Source organism: Limulus polyphemus, unplaced genomic scaffold (assembly GCF_000517525.1).
Source record: "Limulus polyphemus unplaced genomic scaffold, Limulus_polyphemus-2.1.2 Scaffold8155, whole genome shotgun sequence".
NCBI lineage: Eukaryota > Metazoa > Arthropoda > Merostomata > Xiphosura > Limulidae > Limulus > Limulus polyphemus.
The window spans coordinates 12,218-23,296 of NW_013673765.1; the positions used below are offsets into that span (position 1 = coordinate 12,218).

An 11,079-nucleotide genomic window follows, 5' to 3' on the forward strand; every position below is an offset into this window, starting at 1 on the left:
GGAAAAGTTTTTGAAAGTCTGATTAAAGATGCTTTGCAAAGGGATTTAACAAAGTTTAGAATTTTATTGGATATTCAACATGGTTTCACTAAGGGAAAATCTTGCCTTACAAATCTTTTGACATTCTTTGAAAAGATTACTGCTTATGTAGATGAGGGTAAGGGGTTAGATTTGGTGTATCTGAATTTTAAAAAGCATATGACAAGATGCCATACAAAAGGCTTGTTAAAAACTTATCTCCATAGGTATGGGGTTGGCTTGATAGATAGAAAATTTGATGCATGGAAGAAAGCAGAAGGTTGTTATAAATGAAGTTCAACCAGACTGGATTAATGTCACAAATGGGGTAACTTGGGGCTCAGTGTTAGGATCTTTGCTCTTTTTGATTTTCATCAGTGGCATGGATGAAGAAATGTTCAATAAATTTAAACTTGCTGATGATATTAAAGTTTTAGGTGTTTCTGGCTGTGAGGAGGAGGAGAAGGCTGCTACTTTACAAAAGGATTTGGATTATTTGATGAGTTAGGTAAATAAATGGCAGATGCCTTTTAATTATACCAAATGCAAGGTAATAGATATGGGATGTCAAAATTTGAATTATAAGAATAACTTAGATGGGAATAACTAACTTTGTTATGGAAGAAAATGATATTAGTGTTGTGTTTGATCAATCTCTCAAGCCATCCAAGCAATGTGCTGTTACTAGTGGGAGGGCAACTAGTATTTTATGTTGTAGCTACAGAATTAGTGAATACAAGTCTAAAGAGGTTAAAAATTCATTGTATAGGCCACATTTGGTGGTGTTGTGTTCAATCATGGGTTCCTTACCTCAGAAGAACATTGAATTATAAGAAATGGTTCAGAGGAAGGCTACTAGGATAATACCTTGAGTGGAAAGGTTGTCATACAAGGACAGATTAGTATCTCTGAAACTGTTTTCTTTTAAGAAAAGAAGACTCGTATGGGAATTGGTTGAGGTGGATAAGATTGTTAAAGAAATTAATCATTTTGATGCATCATCATATTTTTTCTTGTACTTAATGATGAGAATGGTAGGATTAGGGGACACAAATCTAAATTTTGAAAGGATAGGAATCATCTTCAGCTAATTGAGTTTTATTTTTATAATAGAGTGATTGGCTTTTGGAAGTTTGGAAGGGTTTATCTTCAGATGTGGTGGATGCAGTAAATTTAAGGGAAGACATTGTAAATCTTTGAGCATTGTATTTCAAATTTGATGATGAGGAACCCACTTTTTAGAAAATAAACATTGGAGATGGCTTGACTTGGTAATGTAGAAAACTTTATTATAAATAGATGATGTTTGAACAAGATTATGTACTTGAGGATGACATAATCTTGTTGCAACATCGTACATTTATAATAAAGTTTTCTTCATTACCCAGTTAAGCTATTTTCAGTGTTTATTGTATTTTAAAGTTTAGTTCAGTTAGATGGTTGGGTTGGCCTAGATGGACTAACAAACTGCTGTGGGCAAGGCACTCCATAAGCTAATCACCCCGTCAGAAAAATGAAACTGTTTTGGCTGAAACCTTGCCTCTTTTTTTCAAAATTAAACTTGTTATCCCTCCAACTATTCTTTTGAATTCATAAGAACAGATATGGCATTGTGGTTAGTTGGCCTAGACTGTGAATTTAAGGGTTCATGATATGTGTCATGTTACTTGAGTAAGGAAGCACATTATGCTTATATAATAAATAGTAGGCAAACAATGATTTATAAGCATAAAGAAGTGATTTATTTATAGTAGAATATACTACATGTCTTATGACTTAAAGTTTTCAAATCATTTTATATCACTGCACCTAATATTTTACATGAGGCATATTGGGACTTGTATGGAGTGAGAGTATTCTTTGTGCTCCAAATAAAAATTGATTAATGCTTTGGACACAACTGAAGGCTTTCATTGGCAACTTTACCCAGATTTCTCTTCCCTTTCCACAATGTAAACGTATCTTATTAGATCTGAGATTCTGTACAATGCAATACTTTAGACTTTTTCAATATTAAAGCAAGTATTTCATGTACATAACCATCCATTAGGCTTGCAAATAATGTCCTCAAAAACATTTCCTCAGTATAAGCTGCCATTCACAGCAGCCCTGCACATCTGAAAATTGCATGACGTCCATAAACAATCCCCTCCAAATTGTCCAAACAAGCTGATGCCTATGTCAATTCTTTATTTACAAAATTGGACAGTAAAAGTTAATTTGTAGTGACTGAATTGCACTGTTTTCTATCAAGTAAATCTGTGGTTTTATTTTAAGGGCAAAGTAAGGGTAAGAGGCAAATGTAAAGCCTGGTCATTTATTTGGTGAATAAAAACACAAAGTGACAATCAATAAAATTTTTATGTCCAGTAAAATATAATGTGATAATCTCCTTAAACTCTAACACATAACATCTTGATAGAATCATATGATACCCTTGTGTAACTTACAAGAGTAAATTAGTGTTTAAATATTTTAGTAGCAAGTAAAATGTAAGTAACGTAATATCAATTTCATTACTTATTTTAAAAATTAAAAGTCACTAACTTGCAGGTAATGAACAATTGAACATACATCAACACACACAGTCTGATAGTAATCCTGTTACTCTGACTTTTGTCATGCAGAAATATTTCATCAAAGGCAATTTAGGTCACAATCAAATTTGCTAAAACTCTTTTTGCTAGCTAATCTGAATTTGTAAATAGTAAATATCTGGTTCTGTAATTTAAACTTTAGAATATTGACTTAGTTTCTCAGTTTTAATATCGACATAGTTCATGTACTGAGTGTGGTGTCATGCTGTCATCAATCATGTGACTTTAGGTTCTGAATATCTGTGACACAATGAAGAGCATGCATCAACTTATCCAGAATTATCCACTCTTCCACCTTCTATATGACATGTTGTGCCTGTATCAGAAAAATGTACATAAGTTCTGCTTTCCTACCATAATCCAAATTTATTGTTTACAGTTGTGATGTTAATTTCACTCACTTTAATTGTGAAAAAAATTATCTTTGTAGGTGTGGAGAATAGGTTGGCTAATTGAATAGAAAACTGGCTTGATGGAACAAAGCAGCCAATCAGCAGTCAGAATGAGTGTTTTCTCACCTCACTTTCTCATGCTGAAAATGAACAACAAAATGCTTCATGATATAATATCTACCAGACTCATGAACATTCAAAGTGACCCTGTTAAATGTGCAAAACAAATAAAAATGGATGATTTAAAAAAAAAAATTTGGTGTCAATTTGTCTTACTTTACAAACAAAAGTATGATACTTTAGGTTTTATGAAATAGAGATGTGATGATTTGTTAAATAAATGTGATTGATGAATAAATTATTTTACATTATACAACCAAAACAATTTTAACTCATCATTATTGAGCTGTTAACCATCATAACCATTATTATACCAATTTGCTACAATATCTGACTACCTATACAGTATATAAACCATTATGCTCAAGCCTTGGCAATAGCAACTGGCACAGCTTGAACTCGGTTGTTCATTATCTGCTTATTGATCCTTTGAATAATGACTTTCTGTCAGATACAACTTTTTTATCATGGCAGATAGGTTGGTTGTATCTAAGAGGGACTACTATATTATTGATGAATCAAATGTATAGTAATGGACTAATGACCAATCCTTGAAAAATGCCTGTTTGTAACTTAAAAGAATCCAAAACTTCTTTGTTTCTTTTAACTTTTGCTGCTCTGTTAGATAGGAAACTAGCTATCCAGAGGACTTTAATAGGTGGCAGGTTGAGTTTTGATAATTTCAACAGTAAGGCATTGTGGCAGACAGAATCAAAGGCCTGTCTAAGGTGGAAAAATACTCCTACCGTTATATATTTACGATTGAAAGCTTGGAAAATTGATTTAGTTACTCTTACGAGGTGATCAGTTGTTTGACGTTTTCGTTGTGATGTAGTTTGTATATTTGATAATATGTTCTCTGATTCTAAGTGATATAGTAATCCAGAAACAATAATCTTTTCTAATAATTTTCCTTTATTATTCTGTAGGATGGTCTGTAATTACTAGGATCTTGGAGATCTTTAGAAGATTTCGGGATGACCCTAATGATTACTAATTTCCATAAAATAACCATAAAATTAAGAGATAGATTAAATAATGCGGTAAGGTATTTTAAAACGTTTTCAGGAAGGTTTTTAATAACTAAATTATATATGCCATCATCACCTGAGGCACTGTTATTTTTAAGGTGCTTAATGTTAATTTTAATTTCAGCTGAAGTGATGGGATGAATAGTGATGCAGTATGGGTCAAATGGGGGTTTTGTACATGTTTATGAAAAGTTTGGTGTGAACATATGTTTATTGTTAGAAATGAAATTATTGATTATATTAAAATGATCTTGATCAAATATAGGTAAGTTTTGTGTTGTGAAATAATATTCTAGGTGTTTTGCTAATAGACTACTTTTTCTTTATCAGTTGTAGCATGTGTTATCATATTTTATGTCATATGAGTTTTGGGGCTGAGATGGATGGCATATTGACTTAAATTTTTTCAAAATTGAACAATTGATCTTTTGATTGAACTATTGAAATGCAGAAATTTTTCCAGCTGATTTGTTGCTGTTGAATTATTAATTTCTTAATATAAGTATTTTCTTAGTTCATTAATGTTTTGATCTGTTTGTCTCGCATTGTTATGAATAGTCGTTTTAGATATATTTATGTATTTCAGTCGTAAGTTTCTATGACTTCAAGCTAGGTATATGATTTTTTGTTGGAACTATGGTATGAATGGCTTCAGTTTTGCATATCTATCTATTATTTCCTTGTTTGAGACATGATTATTAAAATGTAGAGTCACAGATGATAAATGTTTTTTTGAAATTATCCCAGTCAGGTGATGGGATATCATGAATTAGAGGGGGGGGGGGTTATGTGTCTAGGATTTTTGTTAAATCAGTTAAATGATATGGGGAGATTGTTACCTCCTAAGTGTTTGTTAACCCTAAAGTTAGATATGTGTGGTAAAATGTTGGATTTGACAATAGCTAAGTCTAGAATATCTTGTGATCTTGATCATTATTTATACATACTAAATTATTATTAAATGTAAAATTTCAAAGTATAGGACCATTTCTCTTGGAAGATTGCCATAAGAAATCAAGATGTTTGGAGTTCATACTTCTTGTGGAATAAATTTCCCTGAATGTTTATATGTAGTGAAGTAACTATACTGACTTACCCAAAAGTTGTCCTCGTCTGGTGTCGATCTATATATTGAGCCATGAATTAGGTAAAAGTCAGCAGCTGAGCATATCTTCTTGTACAGGTGTGGGAACTGTTGCCTGAACTGTTCCAAAGAAACAGATCACCAAGGTGTTGGCAACAAATTTTACTATGCATTTGATGAAACCTTCATCAACTCTACAAGATTGCCAGTCTGAAGACTCTTGTGTTTGTTGTTTACTAGTTTCAGCCTGAGTTGTTCATTGTTTTGCAGCCTTTGCATATGTACTTGGTCTAGTCTGTTTTGTTGGCTGGATTGATGCTGGTGGAGGAGTTGGAATCTTTGTAGGTATTGGTTGATGAGTTACCTTTTCTCTAAAATGATAGTTGTTAGTTTGCTTACCTGTTTGCGATGAATTAGTTTTGCTAGCTTTCTGAGTGTTGGACTCCTGTTGTCTTAGTTCCAGTACTTGTTGGAACTTTGGGCAGCAGTGGTAGGATGCTGCGTGCTGGCCTAGTCAGTTGCTATAACTCATCTCTAGTCATGGTTTCTCACTTTGGCTGCACGTTGAAGACATTCTGGAGAAGTCAGAGAGTGCCTGGTGGACTGTGTTGTACATGATAACTTTTTTCTCTTCATGTTGGCCTCAATTGTGTAAAAGACTTTAACAGAAATATAGTGTCTCCTGGAAAGGACTGATTAGCTCTAATAATAATATTCTTGAAAAGGATTGTGTAGTATGCATGTTTTGTATATGGAAAGTCCTGAAGAGGACTGATGATCAGATGTTTAGCACAATATTTCAAAAACACTCACACGATAGATCTGAAATACAACAGTACTTATAAGTACTATCTCACTGCTCAGCACTAGTCCTGAAAAGGACTGATTCAAAAAGAAACACCAAATTCATAAAACACTTATGCGATAGATCCAAAATACAACCTACCTGACTAACTTATTCTTAATCTAATACCTTCCTCTACCTAACGTATCTACCTACAAACTGTTCATGTATAAACACCCTCTATTTTATACCACAATATATATAATTTTTTCAATTCACTTATGAATCCTTTTTAAGTATAATACCTTAACTCAACAATTAACCTTTGGTGAAATACCTTAAGAAAAGTTTTCTGAAAATTAAGATAACATCCACAGAGATATTTTGTTCAGTAAAATACAAGTCTCATTAAGTGCCTCAGCAAGTTGGCAAGACAAGAAAAACACTACAAAAAAACATACTAAATGTAATTTATTAAATTCTGGTGTTCAGTATAATTTTCCAAGTGATTCCAACATCAACAGATGTGAAGTTTCACAATAAATGTAGGCACATTTATTTTCTTGTCACAGTTGTTTAAGAAACAAAGGTACAAATCTATTGTCTCAGCTGAGTAACAGAACAAACTTCGAAATGTTTAATGACACCAGTATATTAAACTTCTATTAAATTTCAGCATGTACACTTTAAATCTTAGACATGTTGGTATAACCTGTAATAATTGTATCATAGTAGTTAACTGATATTTGAAACCTCAAATGACAGCTACAAGGATACTCAAAGTTTAGAAGTTTATGTCATAGTAAGAATTATTATTGGTAATTGCCCCATTGCTATTGTTCATAAAAAAAACATAAGTGATTGTAAATTGTTGTTTCAGCTGTTCATCAGAGTGGAAAGAACAGTGGTGTTATTCATGCTGGTATTTACTATACTCCTGGATCTCTCAAAGCAAAACTTTGTGTGGAAGGTCTGGAGAAGTCCTACAAGTACTTAGATGAGCATAATATTCCTTACAAAAAGTGTGGCAAGGTTAGCATGTGTTTTCTAACTACAGTATGCAGACTCTCTGAAGGCTAACAAATTTGGTCAATGGTGTAGCCATTATATTAATCTGTCTTTCCTAAGTGTATTATAATTGTTCTTGTTGAATTTTACTCAGTTGTTATCATGTGTTATTATTATTATTGATGGTATTTTTATTCAAATTTATTTTATTTAAACTGTGTTGGTTATTTTGTCATGTATTATTCAGGTAATAAAAATACTTAGTATAATGTGTCTTTCGAAAAATGTCAAATGGGAGCTCGGTCAATCACATGTATACAGTTTTTATTTTTGTACTGTAGTAAAAAAAATACTATAGAATTACTGGTGTTATTTTATTTTAAGTATTGTTCAATTGATTGTCACAAAGCCAAATAAGGATAAAGGTATTTTGTGATTGAAAGTAGTATTCTAAAAAATTAGAGTATCCATTAAAATACATACACATAAATACTGTATTGTAAATGTACAAGCTTACACTTCACTTTTGTAAATTTTGTTTTGTGAAACCCATCTTAACTTTAATATATGTTTGCTGTTGAAAAAAAGCAGTGTATAACAATTAGAAATGGTTTTCCAAAATGAAGTTAGAATAAATAATAACCATATAACTTTAAAAAAAAACTTATTTTGTATTTACACAATTAAGTGATAATGAAAGGCTACTTAGGTTGACATGGTATTAATGGTAGTGTTAACTTTACATCATATCAAAATATTGTGAACTTGTAATTAACTTATATATATTAGTTGTTTTGATACTTTTGTTCTATAAACAGTACAAGCTGAGTAAAGTGTGGTTGTAAAGCTACATATTAGCCACACATTATAATATGTTCCATGATTTGCAACAGTTATTGGTTTGTGTCACATTAACAAATTTTAACTCATCTTTTGTATGCTGAAGATTACTTTCTGAATATTCTTGACATAATTCAGAGCATGCATCAACTTATTCAGGATTCTCCACTTTCCCACCTTCTACGTGATTTATTGTGCATATGTCAGAAGAATGCTTTCCTGCCATAGTCCAGATTGTTTGTTCAGAGTTATGGTTTTAATTTTGTTCACTTTAATTGTGAAAGCAACATTGATTATATTACAAATGCTATTAACTCATTACTTGGAAGCCTTACTCTATAAAACTTGTCATAGTTTGCAGGGAGATCCTGTGGCTGCATTGTTAATCATTATTTATCAACATATTCAGGCCTTTAATTTCATAATGCTTTGCTGGAGTCTCGGGTGGGTTTCATGATCATGTGGATGAATGATCAGTTGATGAACATTTGCCATTTTCTCACTAGGACAAACAGAACTGATCTCTTGACCATACCTATTTGCTGTGTTTGCAGAAACAGGTTTTGGCAGCTAGCTAGAATCGAGAGGCTATGAGGTATCCTGTTGAGAAAAATGTTTGTTTCTGAGATTCCTCATCTGGTTAATTCTCTTATGAGCCTGCACTCATTTCTTCCATGTATCCACCCCACTCCCTCTGGTTCTGGGTTCTAATCGAGCTTTGCTTGATGACATCTTTCATTTCTTGTTACCTTCTTATCTAAAGGCCCAGATTTTGGTGACCCACTGAATCCATTGGATGTCCTAGCTTTTTGTATTTTGTAGGTAGGTCTGCTTCTTTTGAATTTTACACTTACAAAATTAAAGTGAATGCAAAAATTACCTCTAAAATACATTACCACCCACCTCCTCACAATTAGGAGATGTGCAGTTTCCCATCTTGACTGCATCTACAAAATCTTGACTACTGTGTAAGAGCAGAGCTTATGTAAGCTGGCACAATAAGTCACATGAAAGATTGGAAAGGGGAGGATTGTGTAAATTAACACGTTTCTGCATGGTGACAGACATTCAGAACCTAAAGCCACATGACTGTTGACATCAACTTAAAAGAAAGGATTTTCATGTTTCAGAAGTAAGTATGTGTTTGAAATTCATTTTACTTCTAAAAATATAAAAATTCAAGGTTATAACTTGTTTGATAGTGATAGACATTTTAAAGGGGGGGAGTGGAATGGTTTGTTATATAAAGGATGAGCTTCGGCCTGTTGGAATTGAAGATATAAAACATATTAGTGAAGAGGTTGAATCTGCATGGATTCAGTCAGGGGGTCAAGGGTAGAAAGTTTTTAACTGGCAAGGCTATAGGTCACCTGATCAGCAGAAACCTAAATTTAAGACATTCTAATTGGGATTTTATAGAGTTAAATAGTGGTTCAGGATGATTTTCTATACCAAAGGGTCAGAGAACCAAATAGAAGGGAAGGCATTTTAGTTTTATGTTAACTACTGTGATGATGATGTAACTAGAGTTGAAGTGGAGAACATTTGGGGAAGAATGATCATTGCATAACTAGGTTTGAGATTTTGCTACATGTTGATATAAAGAAAATGAAATTTTAGTTCTTAATTTTCAGAAAGCCTATTTTGAGGCTATGACAAAAGATTGAACGCTAGTGAATTGAGATAATGTGTGGGACACATTTGGGAAATTTAAAAAAATATATTGCTTGTAATTCAAGACAGACCTGATCCTGAAAGAGAGAAAAAAGATTATAGGGAAGATCAAAAACCTCATTTGCTAACTATGAACATAAAAAAGAAACCTCAGCATTAAATATCACAAATTTAATAAGTTTAAACTGTTAGATAGGATGGAAAATTTACAAAACTTAGGAAAGTTAGGGATTTGTTTAAGGAACACAAAATCAAAAAAGGTTTTATGAGAAACAGTTGGCTCATAATGTTTAAACTAACAGCAAAATTTTTTAAAGCATATTAAAGGTAAGCAAAGTGTTAAATGGGAGATTGGGACCTTAAAGGATGCTGATGTGAAGGTTTTTGTTGAAGACCATGAGATGGCTGGGCCTTTAAATGTTTCTTTCATGTTTGTTTTTACAAGGGAGAATGTTAACAATATTTCAGACCCATAACATTCTGTAGAAAATACTTGCAATAAGTTGAATTATTATTCATCCCTTGGTGACAAATAAAATGACTGAGATATTAAAAATAGAGCAACAGGGGATTGTGGAAAAGTATGGACTTGGTGTAATTTTCAATAGACTGTTCATAAGGTACCACACAAAATAAAAACTCACATTGTTGAGGGTTTAGGAATTGCTAGTTAGTTATGCTGTATGGTTGCTGGGTGAGAAAAAGCAAAATGTTGTTGTTAATGATGTCCAGTCAAATTGGGCCTTTGTTACTGGAAATGTACCTCAGCAGATGGTGCTTGGGCCTGTGGTTTTTCTTATTTACATTTATGATATTGATGTTGAAGTACCACAGAATGACTTGGATTAATTGTTAAATAGATGGTAAATGGTTACTAATTATAGTAAATGTAGGGTAATGCACTTCAGTTATCATAATTTGGGTCACACATTTAAAGTAATTGGGAACCCATTCAGTGGTTTCACTGAAGAAAAGGATCTTGACATAGTGGAAGATAAGCCAATTAAACCATCAAGGCAGTGTTCTATTGCTGTAAGTAAAGATAATTATCTCTTTATACAAATCATTAGTTGGGCCATCATTTGGAATATTTTGTGCAGAGTATGTGCAAAGCAGTGCATTTGGTGCACTTTGACTTTCAGAAAGCTTTTGATAAGTTGCCACGTAATAGACTTCACTTCTTAGGAATACTCTGTGTTGAAGCAGGAGATAAGCTTGTTAAATTGACTGGGAGTTAGATGGGTGATGGATGACAGAAGGTTGTTACTAATAGAGTGAAGTCACTATGCTACTAATGTTTTTTCTCTGGGTTTTGTATTATTTCTCTTGTCATTAATGTGTTGTTAATGGTACAATTAGTGTATTTTTGAGGCTTGCACATGCATTAATTCAGTTGGTATATCAAATTGAATTTAAGATGCTGTAGTTTCACACACAGACAGTTGGAGTATTTGGTAAGCTAGCTAGTACCTGAAAGATGTCTTTTGTCATAATAAATGAAATCATATATATATATATATATATATATAGT

At 32.6% G+C, this 11,079-nt stretch overlaps 1 protein-coding gene across 1 annotated transcript in view; it reads left to right on the forward strand.

The window, feature by feature from the left end:
• The window catches only part of LOC106475151 (L-2-hydroxyglutarate dehydrogenase, mitochondrial-like), a gene marked incomplete at its 3' end in the record, with an annotated part of 27,868 nt that overhangs the window by 10,951 nt on the left and 5,838 nt on the right, over positions 1 to 11,079 (forward strand). The window contains exon 3 of the mRNA XM_013935848.2: positions 6,907 to 7,058. Within this exon, the coding sequence (XP_013791302.1) occupies positions 6,907 to 7,058 (152 nt within the window). The remainder of the gene's footprint in view (positions 1 to 6,906; positions 7,059 to 11,079) is intronic.